Genomic DNA, 19,655 nt, shown 5'->3' with positions numbered 1-19,655 from the left:
TTTATATAGCACATTTCAAACAGCCGATGCTGCACAAAGTGCTTAACAATATAAAAATGGTATTAAAAAGCAACAATGTAATACAATAATAACAGTAAAAAACAATAACTATGAACTTCTTCACATTACAAACTATAATATTTATTAATTATACTTATATCATAACTTCATGTGTCACTCCCCCCCCCCCCCACCTCCTCGTGCGCTTGGTGGCTCTGGGGTGCGTGACTGGGCATTTTGGTGTGTTTGCTGGCCTGCCCCCTTGGAGGGTCTCTGTCTTTCTCCCTGTCTGTCTCTGTCTTTCTCTCTGTCAGCAAAATGGTATATCTGTTTGTGTACCTCCCTCTGTTTTGTCTTTTTGGTGCCATGTATCATCAGTGTGTGCTTTGTTACAGAAACAGCAGTTGGAGACCCAGCGTGTCTGTTTACTTCACTCTCGACCCCCCTCCCGATCCCATTCTTTGCTATTTTTTCCCTTCTCTCTTTTCTTTTTCTAGTTCTCTGCTTTCTTCTCTCATCTTTCACCTATCTGGCCTTTACCCCCAGTCTGCTCCAGCGTAACAACCACAGGACATTAATATGAATAATAACGTAAATAAATAAAATAGCATACACAGTCTGTGCTCTACTTGGGAAAGCAAAAATATGTTCGGCACAACAAAGAAAAGAAAAAAAAAGTTTGACAGGACAGGTTTAAAAAAAACAAACATACAACTACTGGACTGAGGTTACACAGGAACTGTAGATGCATTTTTTGCACGTGAAAAATGATAACTAATGTTTAATCAGCATGCCAGCATCTCACCTGGTCCTTGGCCTTCCCTTCTCTTTCTCTGACATGAGTTGTGACAATTCTCTCAGTCTCCTCTCTCAGTCTGGGGTAGGAGTTGAGCTGAAAGGCAACAAAAACACATAACTGCGGCCTTGAACTGAGACACATGCACACTTACATGTGAGCTTGAGCTTAATAAGACTTACCAATAAGTATCAGAGAGAAACAGGAGTGAGAAGTGAAAATAAGTAGGAAACAAAGAAAAGGGAAAGAGATAGTCAAGTGACATTGCAGTGTCACACATATCCAGGCAATCACAATCCAGCACACGCACATAAACAGACTTTAAAGCCACAATGACCGTCTGTTATATAAGGTGGCAGAATCAGCCAGAGATGACTTCACAAAAGATCCAATTTTGTCGCACTCGATATTTGTTGTTGGCATAATTCTGTATTTTTGTGAGTGTGTGTAAAACAGTCGTCTCTAGCTGACTGTAGTAGTTATATTAATGAAGACTGGATGAGAAATAGCAGGGTGGGTGAGGCAGAGAAAAAGACAGGGACTATGGATGCCTGGGTAACAGAGCAGATTTTTTTTTTTTTTAAATCATGTCTTTAGATGCAGAGCCTTCATCTGTCCACAAGATGGTAGTGTAGAGTTGTTGCTATGGAAACGCTTCATTCAAGCTGTCACAGCACCCACAGAGCCCTTAAGGCTCTGAATATCATCTCAGCCCCCCCACCCCGACTCACATTGTTCCCTTTCCATCCGGTTCAGCAGATAACAGAATGTCAGTCTGTCATGTGGGTCAGAAAGGGAGCAGCGGTGGGCTCGCCTCTGCTCAGACAGACCAGAAGCAATGTGGAGGTGGGGGGGAAAAAATGCTCTAATGAGCTGATGCTTAGGTCCAGCAGCACGTGGGAGACAGCTGGTGGAAATTTATAGTTGTGTTTAATATTTCAAATGTGAGCAAATCTGACGCGCCAAGAAGATGCCAAATGGCGTGGCAACTTCTAAAAGTACGAAGACGGCAGGGGGAGGATGCACACATTCAATGCAGTGGACACAGATGGTGTGGTGGCAAAGAGTTGTCTGGAGTTGATTTCACTGGGGTGAAAACTCGATGACGGTGATACACATTTACAAAGAAAATGAATCCCTTTTTTTAAATGCCATCTTCCTGGCTGGTGTGTCCCTGGTTACCTTAACTGCACACTTCATGACGAGTGCGGTGAGCTCAGAAACCACCAGGTCCACACATTTAAGGCTGGGCTCTTTGAGTTTGAGGATCTGCTTTTTGACAATCGCCTCGAAAGCCAGGTCAGGGGTGAAGAGCCCCGTTCTGAGAGGTCATTGGGTCGATTGAATTTGGTTAAGGAGGTAGAGAGACAGCAGGAGGCAGGAATTGAAGAAAGAAAAATTGAAAAGAGAGGAAAGGGAAAAAAGAGGATATAAAAAGAGAAGTTGTTGTTCAGTTAGTCATTTCTAGGCACAAACAGACAAAACCAAGCAGCGGTTAAAGACAAGCTGCAGGTATACTTCACATCTCTTCCTTCACTAGCTAGTCGCTCTTAAATGAGGTGAATATGGTGATGACTAATGCCAAATTTGCACCTTACAGACCACCCTATATTTCACTGGCATTCTGCATCGAGTTGTGAGACCTGCAGCTTGTCCAGGAGAGACTTGAGATGTTCAGTCCAGAAAACATCTCTTATCCACAACAACACGTTACCCGTCACAACACTCCAAAACACGACAGCGCTGCCTGCACACAGAGCTCATGGGGCTGGGTGAAGCCAGGGCAAACTGCACAGAACTTTCCTCTTTATCCTCCTTATAAACACTGGTAGCTTAGCAGAGGCTTCTCTACATCTTCTAAGAAGATGCTAATGTCCTGTGTCAGTTCACCCTCTGGCACACCCATGCTTTCCCCCGCCCAATGTCTCTGGGTCGGGAGATGCTGGACCACCTGCAGTACCTTGTTGGTGCACTGCCTGACTGTGTTGATGAGCTCCTGAATGACCAGATCGATACATTTGAGACAGGGCGTTTTCAGCTTAACGATCTGCTTTTTCACGATGGCCTCAAACGCCAGGTCTGGAGTGAACAGTCCCGTTCTGAGGATGCACAGAGACAGAGGCACAGCGGCAGACAGATGGGACAGTTAACAGAGATGTTGGTAAAAAAAATAAATAAATAAAATAAAATATAATTTATACACACACACACACACACACACAGATGATGAGACACCCCCCCCCAAAAAAAATTTAATAAAATAAAAAATACTAAGTAAATACTGACAAACATGACAGGAGAAGTGGAGATGAAGTGCCAAAGACGGCCGAATGTGCGTATAATTAAAAACACACAAGGACAAATGAGGTAAGACAGACAGAAGATTTTCATTAAGGAATACACAACAACACAAATGCAGCTAATACAGATACATGTAACACAAAATCGCATTATAACCGAATACTTTGGCAGGCAGTAACAAAAAAAGGAGTGGGTGGCTTTGCAGTGAGGAGATAAAGGGATTGAAAGAACACTGAGGAAAAGTAGAAAAATTTAAAATTCTCATACAACACTTACTGAATACACCAATTTTAATTGGTACTTTTAGTCTATGATTCCAAGGCTTGATTATGGAAATTTGAATTGCAGTAAAATAAAAGCTCTGATGAAGGGAGAAAATCAAGTGTGTGGCTACAGCAGTATTTAAGGTTGAAGCAGAAAAGAGGCAATTATTGAGTTTCTTTTTCGAAGGGAGGAGGATGTTTTTTGTCCCATTCCACTTGCCTGACACCGTGGACATTCTTGATTGCATGGCTGATTTCTCGCCGTAGCTCCTTCTCATCAAAAACAATCTGGATAAAAGAAAAGATATAAAGTTGTTTTGGGGTTTTTTGTATGTAAATCAAACCTAGAAGCCAAACTTTCCAAGTACATGTTGATCTAAATATGATTGATTCCCTGTGTCCGACTTAGGGATGGGTATTGATAAGATTTTCACGATTCCGATTCCATTTTCGATTCTGTTTAACGATTCAATTCTTTATCGATTCTTTTTAAAAAAAGGAGAACACTGAGGTCAATTACCTTAAAACTTTGTTTTATATATTCTCTTTGAAGAAAATAGAAATTTAGGAGTAACATGGCCTTACAAACCCAACAGTGAGATCTTAAGAGATCCAGCCTACGGCTCTTCAACGGGGTGTCACAGGGTCCCCAGGAAAAAGAAAAAAAAAAAAAATTGTAAATGTAAAATAATAAAATAAATATTCTTCTGTAGCAATAACAAAGTATAACATAAATTATTCTGTAGCAATTACACAAGAATATCCAGTAATGTCCCTGCCTACAATTAAACACATTCACTTACCGAAAATCGGGGGCATCTGCTGTGGCAAATGGGTGCATGACATTTGTATATCCTGGCCTGAAAGGAGACGCTACCGGTAAACTGCAATGAGAACTGCCAGCATCTGAGCCAGCCAGACTGTCTGTCTCTCTCATCATGGTCACCTAAATGCAGCGCACAGTAATAGTAGGTTTTGTAATAAGGCAGATCTCACTAACATAATATGCACTGTTAGTTGATTATTTACCTGCCGCATTACCGTTACCGCTGCTGGGTTGAGATTCACGCGTCCGGAGCGGAATTAAAAACGTGACATTCATTTAAGGTCATCGCGTGTTTTGTGAGCAAATGCTTTTGCATATTCGTAGTGTTTCCTCCTTTAAATGAAATATCTACTTTGCAAGTTGCCCTGTTGACATCCGTTCTCGTAAAGTATAACCAAACTTTTGAGCATTTGAGCCGCCATGTTTCCTGCCAGGTAAATGACGCTCCGCAACGTGGTGACGTCCTTCGGGACGACTGGAATCGATAAGGAAATCGTTTGCAAAAATGGCAAACAATTCTTAGGAATTGAAACAGTGGGAACCGGTCCTCAACAAGAACCGGTTTTCGATACCCATCCCTAGTCCGACTGCTTGTTTTATGCATGTTATGCCACAGTACTAACCTTGACTAGTTCAAAGGGGAAGCGCTCATGAAAGAGGCGGTTGATCTTGGCACCACCCGAAAGCTCATTGGTGTCCACCTGGTCCCCGGAGCCTTCAATGCACTTCTCAAAGTCCACACCAAACTGCTGCACCATCCTGATGAAGGACACATGTGGCTTTGTGAATACCCTGCTTGCTGTTCATTAAAACAAATTTATCTGTAATAACAGCACTTAACATCAATGGTACAAAAAAGTGGTATTGATTTTAAGTAAAACAGGCATTTTATCACAACCTTTCTACTTTTATTTCAGCACAAGATAATTAATGATGCTGTTTGTATTTCTCTCAGGAGAAATATTAATTTGCACGTACTGCAACAAAGCCTTGGTCTTCCGTGTCGGGTCATCTGGACGGAAGTTCTTGTACTCCTCAACCTCCTTCTCTAGGGAGAGAAGCTGACTCTGCAACTTACTGCGCAGACCAGGCAGGGTATCCCTGATGTGGTTGGTCAATTGCTATAGAAAAAAAGGTAGCCTTTTATTTTTAGGATATCGGTGGCATGGCAGAGATAAGATAACATTTTTTAAAACAAAATTTAAAAAGACAACCACTAGCAAACCTGGTTAAGTGCTTTCTGTAGATGTGGTGTACCCATGCGTTCTGCCATGTGTCTATAGGCTGGGTGAGACAAGAAGAACTTTCTCTCAGCAGCCAGAGCAGCACGAATGTCTTTCCTCCCATCAATGTCTTTCTGACTGCGGTTCACCACACCTATGTAACCTACACACACGCACACGCACACACAGAGTCATTCCAGGTGTAAAATTAAAGCCAAGTAAATGCATATTCCTGTAAGTATGTGCATAATCCTCACCCCTTCGCAGTGGCAGAAGTTTATTTTCAAAAATATCCTTCGCATCTGTCCCTTCGTCCATCAGATCCAGTTTTGTTATAACACCAATGGTACGCAGACCTGCACATAATTAAGTGTAGTTATACAAACGTTCAGAAATGTGATATTTGTAACCAACATGGAAATAAATTCTTATGATTTACAAATCTCAGAGTGATATTTCATTCAGATAAGACTATAAAAACATGTTATGTGTCTAACTGGGAAAAGGTACTAATTTAAGGGAAAAAAAATAAAATTAATTTGATGGCAGCAAATGTCCAACAACAACAACAACAACAACAACAACAACAACAACAACCTGAGACAGGGCCATGTTTACTACGGTGTAGGATCCCTACTTTGAACTTTTAGGAATTCAGATGCTCATCAGTCCTGGGTCTTCTTTACCATATTTTTGATTTAATGATACAGCAAATGTTTTTAATTGATTTGCCTGACCTCAGAAAAGTTTTTCACTTTGCCTCAGTCCATTTTAAATGATCTTTGTTTTGTGTTCTATTGTAAATAAAATATAGGTTTATGAGATTTAAAAATCATTTCATTTTTTTAAGTTACATTTTACACAGCGTCCCAACACTTTTTGGAATTGGGTTTGTAACCATAGTTCACTACACATTTCAAGCAACTAGTCAATGTGCTCTCCATTTACATGAAAATTAGGGGATTTTTGTGTTATTACTTTAGTGAGGTGATGTTTGTGTATAACTATGTAATGATACTCAAATCACATTTTATGTGTAATTAAATCACAAATCCTGGTAACTCCAAACAGTTCACAACAATACATATTACATCAGTGTCTTTCATCACTGGCAGAGGCCTTTGGCGAAAAAATAAGATGTGGAGACTTGCTCCACACTAAAGTGCAGATGAAACAGGAGTAGCAGATTAAAGGTAAGGTAATAGGCATCATAACATGCAATGTTAAAGTGTATTAATTAAAACTTTGGGTTTGGAGGCCTGCTCTTTGAATGTTAGACTACTACAAAGATGCACGCTTACCCTGTGGGTCCACCTCCTTTGCAATCTTCAAAGCATCAGAGTTGGCCAGATCAGTGTTGGCAGGAGTGACTGCCAGGATCAGACAGCTTTCCTTGGTAATGAATTGCAACAGCATATCCCTGATCTGGTGCTCTATGTCTTGTGGCTGATCTCCTACAGCAACCTTAGTCATTCCCGGGAGGTCAATCAGTGTCAGGTTCAGCACTGAGTCATAGAAGGACAGAAGTCAACATAAATCCTAAACACATATTTTTTTTCAGATGAATTAAAGTAGATAATCAGGTTTCTTGAATGAAAAATAGGAAACACCCATACATATCATTGTTTGCTCAAGTAAGGTGTTATTTTTAAGTTCATTAGGACTAAGCACTGACACTGGGTCAGTTCTATTTATTAATACTAGCTAGGCCTGTGACACGTTTTAAAAATTCTTAATTCTGTATTATTTTAAGGGTTTGGTAAACACGTCACACATTAAGAAGTACAGATAAAATTGTAGGCAAGTCCTAAACCAAAAAGGATATCCACCATTTTGAAGTCAAGAGTAAATTTTAGTGCCATTTAGTAACTAACTCAAATGCACACTGTCCAATCTGCTCCACACTAGGCATTCTTGATAAGACTCTACGCATAAATACAACTAAATGCCAATGCCAGGCCACAGTCAGAGCATCATGTACCGGTAACAAGAACAGACATTGTGCGCAAAAGATCATTCAATGTACATGATATTTTCATTGTGGGTTCTACACATGATAAAGGGCAACATGACATATAATTGGTGTGTTGTCCATTACCAACTAGAGGCACAAGAAGTGATCTGTAACTTGACAGCCCTGAAAACATCTACATGCATGCAGGAAATTGCTGCAGCATTCCCTGATTATAGCACACCATCTCAGCATGCAAAGTTGCAATAGCCCTGCAGCTTTACTTTACATTTTGTTATTTACATTAACATGGCTTATCATTCACATGGATGCAACAGTGACTTTTATTTCTTTCTACAGCTGACCCAAAGGCTTTTATTATAAGAACCATCCAGCAATAAGAGAATGACCTTTGGAAAGCTAATTTGTAAAGTTCAAAAGTGTGCTGTATAAATAAATTAACCTATCAGACAGTACTGTGCTAAAACAATGATCAGTTTTAAAGAGAAACAGAGGATTAACATTCACACTCACAGTATGAGCAAAATGCACCCTGAAATAGAATTTATGGTCGTATCTGCAATGGCTTAGAAAAAAAAAGGGTGTGGGGGGTAATGGTCTTAATATGTACATGAGAGCAAAGAGTTTTAAAAAATGATTTTCTGGACTTTGTGATTAAAGTTTCAAAAAGACTTGTGTCCATTACCGTGTGGGGAGTACACCCTCAGGTTAATTGGGATAGGAGAGATGCCTTTGTTGGAGCCTGTTATCCTGTCGGTCTCTGCCTCAATTTCTGCCCGCACTTCATCAAAATCCACGAACTTCTTTCCTTTGCAGTGCAAGAATTCAGCATATTCTACACACAGTGACAGGGTAACGTTTACAAGGGAGATGGGGAGACAGAGGACAAAGGGAACAAAAAGGAAAGGGAGAGCGAGAGAGAAAATATTAAATGGATGAAAGCAGCAAATAGAAGACAGTGTGCCTAGCTTGAGGCATTGTGACCGAGAGGCCATATGCAGGGCAGCTACAAAAGGAGATTGGGATGTGGCTGTGTACAGGACTGACATACTCACCTGCTTTATTGTTGATCAGCTGCAAAATTAGAGGTCTGCGGGTCACAATGCCTGAGCCACGTGGAAGGAAGTCCCTGAGTGAAAGAGACAGAGAGAAAAAAATAAAAAAAATAAACACCAGATACTTTGTAAAGGTGACACAAAAGACATAATACAAGCAATCAAGATGAAAAGAAAGAGACAGGAAGAAAGAAAAAGTTACATCAATTCTTTACTGCACTCAATGTCCATTTCCCCACTGTTTGGCCTCTGGTAAATTGATGGGCACAGGAGAATTTCACGCCTCCAACTTCACTCACAACAAATTAAATGTGACAAAGTCATTTTCTCTCATCATTACAGCAAGACAGACCAATACAGGCACACCCACTGCTGCTAGTTAGAGCTGGGTGATAGAACGATAACGATATGTATCGCGATATAACTTTTACTCGATAGAGAAATTAAGCTATCGCGATAGACCTCGCCGCTCTTGTCCTCTTAAAATAAAAAAAAATAAAAAATAAAAAAAAGTCAGCCAATCCAAACTAAGTAGCGCAGAGCCGAACCAATCACAGCCGCAGCGTCACGTCGCGTCACTTGTTACGTACAGCACAAGTGCCAAGCCGCACGTGTGTTTGTTTGGGAAGCAGCCAGCGGGTCATGGAGGAAATGAGTGTGCCGACTAGAAAAATCAACCGAGCGTGACCGAAGAGAAAACAGATGATGGTTCCAATGCCGGAGAGATTGTCGAACGGAAGAGCCATAGAAGTTCCGTAGTGTGAAGGTATTTCGGCTATTTCAAGTCTGACAAAAAACAGAGTAGCGTGCACTGTAAATGTGCCGAAAGCAAGTCTGGAAATACAATAAACTGGTGCATGCGTCACACTGTGCGCCACGTTATTGTTTCGGTGAAATGAATTTCTACAATACTGTTACTGTTAATTCTACTCTCTGCAGTGTTTAAATGCTTACATATACACACAGTTACTGTCCCTCCACACATACGACTCTGTTCTGCTTCTATGCCCCAGCTTTGTTTACTTTTTCCCACCGAGGCTTCTAGACTTCTGATTGGCCAACATTTCTGCACGGTTAGGAATCTAGCGCCACCTGCTGCTTTGGCATGTTTATAGCAGCGTTTTCCTTCATTTCTGCCTTTATGTGTGGACGGGATTATTTTTTAAAACGAAAACGGAAAATCTCCGTTTTCAAAAATACCCGTGTACGTGTGTACGTAGCCTCAGTCTCTGACTGGAAGCGCTAATTCGTCATTCGGCTTTTGTCAGACTAAAGTAACTGTTAAAACTGTTTGAAAAGCTCAGCTATACAACAAGGAGAGATTGAGAATTTCCTTTTAGTTCTCAGTTTATTTGATATTGACAAAAGTTAGTCAGTTTTGTCTGTTCTTCTGTAAAACAAACTAAGATTTATTTTTAGAATTAATATTTTGTTTCTAAGTGGAATTGACAATTTAGTCTGTTTCGTTTGTTCTATTTTGAAACTTAAACGCTTTAGCGGCTGCCTTTTGTGTAGTTTGCAATATTTGCCTTTATTTATCTGAAAAAGTCTCATGTTCCTTAAGTACATCTACCCTGTTGAACTTATTATGGGAAATAAATATTTAAATAAAAACAAGCTGCTGATTATTTCACATTTTACTTGTGAGCAACGGCACATTTAAATCTTACAAATATAGTTATTTGGCTTATATCGTGATAGATATCGTTATCGCCTGAAATGAAAAAAACATATCGTGATATGAAAAAATCTCATATCGCCCAGCTCTACTGCTAGTATGAGCAAAATGCACCCTAAAACAGAATTTATGGTCATATCTGCAATGGCTTACACAAACTTCATTTTTCAATTTATGGATCTCCTTTCATAATGAACCAAACAGCGTGTAATTATAATGCCATCTAAGAACAGATCCCCCAGGACGTCCACAGACAGTGATCCTTAGAACACAATGAAGGCACCTGTGCTTATCTTACCGCTTTAAATGCATTTGCGATTCACAGTTCAATGGTTTGCAAACAGTTAAACTAATATTTGATGCAATATCTTAAAAAAGAAAAACAGAAAAAAAAAAAAAAAAAAAAAAACTAGACAAAGAGGAAGCACACATTAAACCAGTAAAGTCTCACAAAGGCTTCAGTGTGTCCTCAGTAAACGGAGGTTTTCAAAAGCTTTGAGTCACTATGTCGCAATTAGGCTAAGAACACAACTTTGAGTCCCCAACTTTCTTTGTAATATTTTTAAATGCCAGCATCGACCAATAACCAGCTAAGCTTTTATTGTAAGATAAGATAAGATAAGATAGAACTTTATTAATCCCTCGGGTGGGTTCCTCTGGGAAATTCGACTTCCAAAAAAAGCACAGCAACGACCGAAGCGGTGTTGCAGAGCTACTTGGAAAGGCTGCCGTCACTCCAGCGCCATCTTGCAATCAACACAGGAACACAGGAAACAATGTTTTATCACTGAAGCACAACAGCTTTGGAGAAATTTCTAATTAGATTGTCGAGTTCATGGGCTACAATTTAAAATTTGTTGTCTGACAAGAGAAAAATATGACTACAGTTTCAGTCAGAAATATTCAACCTGTAAAACCTGGAAAAACACTCTAGTGATGGGATTCATATTTTATGAAAAGATTAACTAAAACCTTGATGCTCCACTTAGAAATAGCACCGATTCGGAAGATAAAAATTGAATAGAGCGTGGCAGAGTACAAAACGGATAAAGAGACTGGATTAAGAGAAGATACCATTACTTGACTTGTCAAAAACAAATTATCCTGAAGTAAGTGCATTAAAAGCTTCACGACTAGCATTAATACTTTTAAAACCAAAGGTGGACAGGCGCCACTCTAAATGTCTGAAAGTGTGATGGCAGGGAAGCCAGTCTTGACAAGACCACCAGCAGGTCTCCTGCTGAGATATCACATAAGCCCCAAGACCAAGCACAGATGGACAGGCTTTATAGCTAAATCTTTAATTTTCATGGAGTTGGTAACTGTGGAACCTCGATCCCTCTCAAAGCAGATGAATAGGCTGAAAGACTGAATTTAAAAATAAATAAATAAATGATAAAAATAAATATGAATCGACTAGCTCAGCCCTATGACACAGACCACGCCAGATACCCACAGAGAGTTGTGTGGTTTACTGAATGCAGTTGTAGGTTCAATAAAATTATGCAACTTATCATCTGTATCAATAGTTCAGCAATTTTGGAATACATTTATTCTTCTCCTCACCAAATAGTTTTGCCTTTTCTTCAACATCGAGAAAAGTTTCCCCCTGTAACATTTAAACTTGTGTATAATGCTTCCAGCCGTGTCTTGAAACTTTTTGGTGTAACAAGAAAATCTTTTCACTTCTGTTGTATGTTTCTTTTATGTTTAAAACTCAGCTTGAAGATGTGCATAGGCGGTGCATTTATCTGTATTACAGCTAAAGAAAATTCAGTGTTGTTATGATTATCCAAAAGCTTACTTCAATTCCAGGGGAGAAGATGTGTGGCAGCAAAGCTGAGGAGGCAACTTTGAGTTTCGACTTTTTTCCTCTGTAATGATGTCTTATGTTATTCTGTCTTGTGTTTTTCGCTTTTAGTGTGCTACATAGCTTGTGTATATAAAATGTCTGGAGTTTGTGTTTTGTAACATAGCAAAACACCTTGTCTGGAGTCAATCCCTTTCTTCTGCTGGTTTTTGATTGATTGATAGGTAATTTATTTCAACATGTGAACAATATACAAGTACATTTAGAAAAGAAATAAGAGAGAAAAAAAATACTATACAAATTCAAATCAAATCAAATCAAATCACTTTTTATTGTCACATCACATGTGCAGGCACACTGGCACAGCACATGCGAGTGAAATTCTTGTGTGCGAGCCCCACAAATTACATACAAAAAAACATTCTGATTAATTTACATGTTGAAAGGGAGTGGGAAGAAGTATACACTTATTTAATCCCACCCCTGTCCCATAAATTATCAGTGAATATTTAGTCAGCTTCCTTACTGATATAATTTGTAATAAAAATAGTGAACAGATTTCTGATATACTATATACTATAATATCACATCATGAATTTTTTGTTTGTTTGTTTTTAAATAGAGACATTCACTTAATTTAAATATTTTCCTTTTCTTTATAGATCGAGAAGATCATATTTTTATAACTCTTTTTGAACAGTTTTATGTTTGGACATTGCTTTAATTCCATATTCAGTTTGTTCCATAGTTTCACTCCTTGAACAGAAACACAAAAGCCTTTTCTTGTAGTACGTATCTTCATTGTTTTGAAGTTACAAAAACCCCTTAAATTATAACTTCCTTCTTTCAAAAAAAACATACTCTGAATATTACCTGGCAGTTCTTTATTTTTTGCTTTGAATAGAATTTGTGCTGTTTGGAATTTCACTATATCGTCAATTTTCAATATTTCAGACTGCAAAAATAGTGAGTTTGTATGTTCCCTATAACCTGCATTGTGGATGATTCGAATTGCTTTCTTTTGAAGAGTAAAAAGTGAATGTAATGTGGTTTTATAGTTATTGCCCCAGACCTCTGCACAATAGCTTAAGTATGGTGAAACCAGTGAACAGTAGAGAATATGAAGTGATGTTCTGTCGAATACCTGTTTTGCCTTGTTTAGTACTGCAATGCTTCGTGATACTTTGGAATGAATATATCTTACGTGAGCTCTCCAGTTAAGTTTTTCATCTATTATTACCCCCAGAAATTTATTTTCACTGACTCTTTCAATATCAACACCATTTATTTGAATCTTTGCATTTGTATTTAAACTACTATTTCCAAATAACATCAGTTTAGATTTATTCAAATTTAATGATAATTTGTTTTTATCAAGCCAGAACTTCACTTTACTTATTTCATTAGTCATATCCTCCAATAAATTCTGCAGATCATCACCAGAGCAAAAAATGTTTGTATCGTCAGCAAAGAGAACCATTTTTAATACTTTGGACACTTTACAGATGTCGTTAATGTACAAGTTGAAGAATTTTGGACCCAAAACTGACCCTTGGGGTACACCACAAGCAATGTCCATACATAAGGAGCAACCACCATTTATTTTCACAAACTGCTTTCTGTCACTTAAATAACTCCGGACCCAATCTAAAACTACCCCTCTGACACCATAACGTTCTAGTTTTCTTATTAATATATCATGATCTATAGTGTCAAATGCCTTTGTCAAGTCTATGAATAACCCAGCCACATATTGCTTTTTGTCTATGGAATTTGTGATGTATTCTATTGAATCTAATAGTGCCGATGATGTTGATCTGCTTGATCTGAATCCGTACTGACTCTCAGTGAGTAGTTTATGTTTATCTATAAATTTTTCCAGTCTGTTTTTAAACAGTTTTTCAAGAACTTTTGAGAATTGGGGTAGTAAAGAGACAGGCCTGTAGTTTGTGAAATGGTGTTTGTTTCCAGATTTGTATAGAGGTATAACTTTTGCTATTTTCATTCTGTCTGGAAATCGACCAGTTTGAAATGATAAATTACAGATGTATGTAAATGGTTTTATAATAGCCTCAATGACTCTTTTAACCACTATCATATCAATATCATTACAATCCAAAGATTTGTGATTTTTACATTTTTTTGACAATTTCAAGAACTTCATTTTCATCAACGGCTGTGAGAAACATAGAATATGGATTTCTGTCAATCAGTTTATCTACATGAATATAACACATTTACATAAGGCTGCCTTTAAGTCCACCATTACCACTTTCTACAGCCACTTGGATAACTCCACAAAGTGTCAGTGATGTTCAAAGCAGGCCAAATGGCTTGTCTTTTGGTTGTCTTTATGCACTTTTGGGCCTTCTTTGAAAGTGAGTTAAAGAGATGAGAGCCATTCTATTTTTGTTTTGTCTTTAACATTAAATCCTGTAAATCTGTTATGGTAGATGCCAAACACAAAACTATCAACAAATAAGTCACCATTGCATGGGCTTCCTAAATATGAACACGGCAAGGGACAACAACTGCAGACGTTAAACTTCATTGTATTGATTTTAACTGAGCATCATCACAAGTTGTAACCATGAAATAATGATTTTTGTTTGTTAGGGTCTTACAAATGTTGGCTTTGGATGTGCAGTTTTTTGACAAATGAAGAAAAGCACATCTCACACTATGGAACATAACATCCTGTTCAAAATTTCGACTGAGTAACATAAATGTAGTTTCACTATCTGTAAACCACTTGAAAAACAAGCCATTATCAGATTCAGATCTCCGGCCTACAGTTTCAGCTAGCAGTTGTTAGATTTTGTGTCAATGCCAGCAACATGTAATGCTTTTCCCACACTAGGCCCCAGGTCGGAGAATAGGTTGAATAGGTGCACCTACAACTGGCTTTCATCATGCCAACTGCAAAATGTAATGCAGTGCATAAGCTTTAGATGACAGCAAACAAACAACGGGTGCAACAGTGCACAACTGAGACACCAAGCTTATAGGAAACAATGAGAAGTTACTCAGTTACCTTTTTTGTTCCTCTTAAAGTGACAGAGTACCTATGGAATTTTTAACCACATGGATAACCCTGCTTAGTCAGCCTTCAGATAAACGCCTCCACCCAGTTTTCTGCAGACCCGTATAAATTTTGAATGTCAAGTCTGCTGCCCTACAAACATACTACATCTGGTGGTAATCAGTATTCCCAGGCCAGGAATACTGCTAGAAGTGATGAGTGCGTCACTAACCCACATCCTCTTTTTCTTCTCATTACCAGGCCTACATGTCTAAGGGCCCTGTGGATGAAAGCAATGTGTCACCCACAGGATAAAAGAGGGGAGCTTCCATACTACTCACTGCTTGTTAGGCCTAGACTGTGATCAAACAGTGGGGAATATCCCAAACCTTCTCACCAGTTGACCAGGGGTCAGCAAAAATCCACAGGTCAGTGGTTCACCACTGGTGCTGTGTAAGGCAGAAAGCTGTGGATCAGATTTAGAGAAAGAAAAAAAAAAAAGGAGGAGAGAGAAAAAGAAGAAAGCCACTTTGTGCGTTTCAGGTGTGACAAGATTAGATCAGATGTGGAAAATGGTATGAAGAAGCTGTCTAGGGAAGCCAGCAAGCATTGGTGGTAAAGGATACTCTCCACTGACTTCTCGGTAGTGAAATCCCATCTTACAGTCTCTACAAGTGGTCACTGGTAAAAGATCCACAGCAATAAAATAAAGTGCCCATAATGTTTGGTTCAAAGTGCTCTTTTGAGGAGACATACAGCAAGGACAGAATTGAGCCAGTCAGTCTGCGCAGACAGAATTGGATAAACTGCAGTGACATATTGAAAAGAAGCAAGAGGCCAGGGTTCCATTATTGATGCGCTGTAAATGATAGAAGAGGCTGAGCAGCTTGTGTATCATTTGATGCATTATGCATTGCCAAGCAAAGAGCATCAATCCATGCGCTGCCCTCCCTTCATTTGAACACAAGAGAAAGCAAAATCAAGAGTGACTAGGGAAGGGAGAGAATGAGAGCCAACCCCCTCCCCCTGCCTGCCAGCCCCTATACCCTCTGCCTCTTACAAACAGGCAGAGCAACCCTGTCCTCCTTCTCCTCATGCCTATACAGGGCTACAAAGTCTCCTTTTCAAGCATACAAACCGAAATGAAAAATGCTAAAGTCACAGCAGGTCCTCCCAGGAGGGCATAGCACACAAAAAAAATGTGTTTGTGGTTTGGTGGGACTTCAGGAGGTCTCTGGAGTGGCTATGAACATATAATTATGGCAATCCACATTCCCGCTCCGCAGTTTGTCAATGAGAGCACGAAGAGCCATTGCCAGGCAGCAAAGTCTCCTGAAGCACTACCAAAATCCAACTGCTTAGTGGAAAATCCCTTCACTCTCTGCCACTCAACTGAGTGTGCTCCTTCTTCTTTGACTGCACTACACAAAAGCATCCATACTTCTGCTTGAATTGCTCAATAATTCCCGCCATCATGCCAGAGTACTTGCAGAAAGGACAGCAAAGCTTGACCATCAACCTTGAGTGAATAGGTTTTATGTCAACATGGTCATATTTTGATAAATGTGCCATGAAATCAAAGCAGAGCAATGTTTAAAATATTTTATCAGATCAAGACAAAGTTCTAAGCTTCAGAGAGTTTCTGACAGTTTCACCTATTCTTGGGTGTTTGTGACGTGTACAGGATATAGTTGCTTGGTATCCAAATTTGCTATTTGTGAAGGGGTAGCTAATCAGAAGAAAGTCAGTTCAAAAGAAGGAAGTCCTTGAAGATAGAGCTAAAGTAGCTTGTTTCAGATGGCGGCTGAAATGAAGAGCTGCACAAAAGGAGATAACAACAAAGCCACTCTATTCTAGTGAGCATAATAGGTCCCCTTTAAACTTAACTGATCAAACACTTAAAAAAAAAAAAAGTCTGTTTTTGCAGCGTAGTTGCCACAGATCTGATAATAACCTCCGCCCAGGCCAGCTTGCACTACAAGATATGACGTCTTTGCGCCCAACTGATACAATGAAATCACAACACACCAAAGCCAAAACAGAGACATGGGTGTGATCAGCATCTCTGAACTGAAAATACTTGCACTGGTTCATAAACATTTCAGTAGAGTAACACACACAGAAAGAAAATTTGCTTATTATTCAAGATAGTTCTTAACTACACAGATTACTTTTTTCTTTGTAATACCTTAGTATATCTTCTGGTAAGGACCAGTAAATTAACTCAAAGCAATACAGACTATTTTTTTTTATTTTTTCACTTGTATTTTTATTTTTATTCCTATTTATTCTATTTATCCCCTTCGTATATTTTATTTATATTGTCTCTGTATTTATTTATATATATATATTAAAAAAAAAAACACCCAGCACGCCCCTGCGGGCGGTTTATCCTTCAAGCTCGGGTCCTCTACCAGAGGCCTGGGAGCTTGAGGGTCCTGCGCAGTATCTTAGCTGTTCCCAGGACTGCGCTCTTCTGGACAGAGATCTCCGATGTTGTTCCTGGGATCTGCTGGAGCCACTCGCCTAGCTTGGGAGTCACCGCACCTAGTGCTCCGATTACCACGGGGACCACCGTTACCTTCACCCCCCACATCCTCTCGAGCAGCTGGATAGCGTAGTGGTTAGACTACACGCCTTTGGAACAGAGGATCGCAAGTTCGATTCCTGCCTGGGGCGTCTGTATCCAGTAAGGGTCCTAAGGCTAGACCCCCTATGCTAAGCAAGCCTACCGCAGACATGAGCGAGACAGATAAATATGAAGGCATGCCGGCTCGGACGTCGCCCGGATCAACAAGGTCCGCGTCAGGTGTTGAGGAACCAGGGCACCCTGACGAAAAGTGGGCTACTGGAACAAGAAGGCATCGGTGGGCAAGAGACGAAAACAGGGCGTTGTTGGAATGCTACTATGCAAGTAACCCCGGCGGAAGGGGCTACATGAATAGGATATATATATATATATATATATATATATATATATATATATATATATATATATATATATATATATATATATATATATGTGTGTGTGTGTATAACTCTGTAACTTCTGTCGGTGCTGTGCTTTTTTGGAAATCGAATTTCCCAGAGGAACCCACCCGAGGGATTAATAAAGTTCTATCTAATCTAATCTATTGTAAATATTTATTTAGTCAATCAAGTCAGTGTTGCAGTAAAACCTGAGGTCACTCATTAAGTTGGCTGGGTGGATAATGTAATAAGATTAGATGCGTACCAACAGACTGAAACACAAGCTACCGTAATTGTCGGGCTATAAGCCGCTACTTTTTGCACAAGCTTTGAACCCTGCGGCTTTTAGTCAGGTGCGGCTTTTCTATGGATTGTCCATGATTTTTGTCATATCATAAGACGATTTGTTTTGTGTGTTCCGCTGTTGTACGGCACTACGTTGCCTGGCGGAAGGATCGGGGTTCAAGAGTGGTATGTTAGTCACATGTCCGTCCGCCAGGCAACGTAGTGCCGTACGAAGTAGCGCGAAAAACAAACTTCAAAGTAGCGGTACGCGTTCAGCGGGAGGCGTGGATGATGAGCGGCGATAAACTTGCGAAAAGCAAGTTATGCTCAACTCCACCGGTGGATTCTGACAGCGTGGAAAAGTGTGAAAGCATCCACGATCACCAACGGATTTTGAAGGGCTGGACTGCTGCATGATGGAGAGGAGGACACTGCCACGGCCCTTCAGAGGGTGTTCGACTCTGACACTGACAACGAGGATTTCTTTGGTTTTGAAAGTGACAACGAAGGAGAGAAGCGGAGAGTGGATGACGAAGCCATCCTGAGCCTGTTTGTATCCGACACTGGAGGAGAGGACTTTGGTGGTTTTAGTGCGCAGGAAGAAGAGAAATATGGTGGTGAATGACTGACTTTTCTTCTTGTTAAAGCCGTGTCACTGCACCTGAGCCTAAAAGGTAGTCCGAATCTATTTTTCTGGTGTGCTGTAGGTTACTGTTATGTACTACATGTGCAAATATGTACCTATAACTTGTTTTTCAAAATATTAATAAAAGTGATGTCTCCAAACAGCCATCTCTTTCCTGACAATTCCCTTTGTGCATATTCTCTTACATATGATAAGTCAACATTGAAACACCTGCGGCTTTTAGTCAGGTGCGGCTAATGTATGTACAAAACAGGATTTTCCCCTGATTTTAGCTTGTGCGGCTAATATTCAGGTGCGCTTTGTAGTCCGGGAAATACGGTAATTTATTAAACAAACTTCTCCCCAGCAAGAATGTGGATCAACCACGCAAAACATATTTGTCTTCCACACTAATGCTGTTGAAAGCAGAGGCCAAAAGAATAGCAAGTTAGGTCACATGATCCCAAAACCAGCCCAACGTTTTCCCTCTCCAGTGAAACCAGGAAATCTAAAGCAGAAACCAAGCAGCATCCGACGTGCTTTTTGTGGCGGTCAAACATTTGCTAAATTAACAGTGAGGCGGTGAGGTCACTTGGCACCTGTGGATCATGACATCAGCATGAAGTTCAGGTGAGAGAGAGAAAGCGAGCAGCTTTTACAGTCTGTGGCAGAATCATCACTCCATTGTCCCAGTTGTTTTCCCAGCAATAAGTGACACTGTTTCTATTGTTGCTGGTACGTCAAAAGGGGGGGAAAAAAACAAACAAACAAAAAAAACAAAAAAAAACAGAGGGATTATTTTCATCCCATAGGACACAGATATGAAGCC

General features: G+C 39.7%; 1 protein-coding gene across 4 annotated transcripts in view; it reads right to left on the bottom strand.

Moving 5' to 3' along the window:
• The window catches only part of dnm2a (dynamin 2a), a 33,410-nt gene that overhangs the window by 11,012 nt on the left and 2,743 nt on the right, over positions 1 to 19,655 (bottom strand). For 3 of the 4 annotated variants that reach the window (XM_085351674.1, XM_085351676.1, XM_085351677.1), the window contains exons 2-11: positions 8,437 to 8,510; positions 8,067 to 8,216; positions 6,711 to 6,914; positions 5,667 to 5,765; positions 5,412 to 5,572; positions 5,165 to 5,307; positions 4,810 to 4,945; positions 3,581 to 3,648; positions 2,757 to 2,895; positions 806 to 892 (exon numbers count right to left, since the gene is read on the bottom strand). In XM_085351674.1, coding sequence (XP_085207800.1) covers positions 806 to 892; positions 2,757 to 2,895; positions 3,581 to 3,648; positions 4,810 to 4,945; positions 5,165 to 5,307; positions 5,412 to 5,572; positions 5,667 to 5,765; positions 6,711 to 6,914; positions 8,067 to 8,216; positions 8,437 to 8,510 — 1,261 coding nt within the window. Of the gene's footprint in view, positions 1 to 805; positions 893 to 1,978; positions 2,118 to 2,756; positions 2,896 to 3,580; positions 3,649 to 4,809; positions 4,946 to 5,164; positions 5,308 to 5,411; positions 5,573 to 5,666; positions 5,766 to 6,710; positions 6,915 to 8,066; positions 8,217 to 8,436; positions 8,511 to 19,655 lie in introns of all 4 variants that reach the window. The other variant, XM_085351678.1, reaches the window with a different exon arrangement.

This window comes from Diplotaxodon limnothrissa, linkage group LG4 (genome assembly GCF_057381915.1).
Source record: "Diplotaxodon limnothrissa isolate DT_005_m linkage group LG4, D_limnothrissa_male_GT1.1, whole genome shotgun sequence".
Classification (NCBI taxonomy): domain Eukaryota; kingdom Metazoa; phylum Chordata; class Actinopteri; order Cichliformes; family Cichlidae; genus Diplotaxodon; species Diplotaxodon limnothrissa.
The sequence above is the reverse complement of the archived record's forward strand: the minus strand, read 5'-3'. Positions and strand labels throughout refer to the sequence as shown.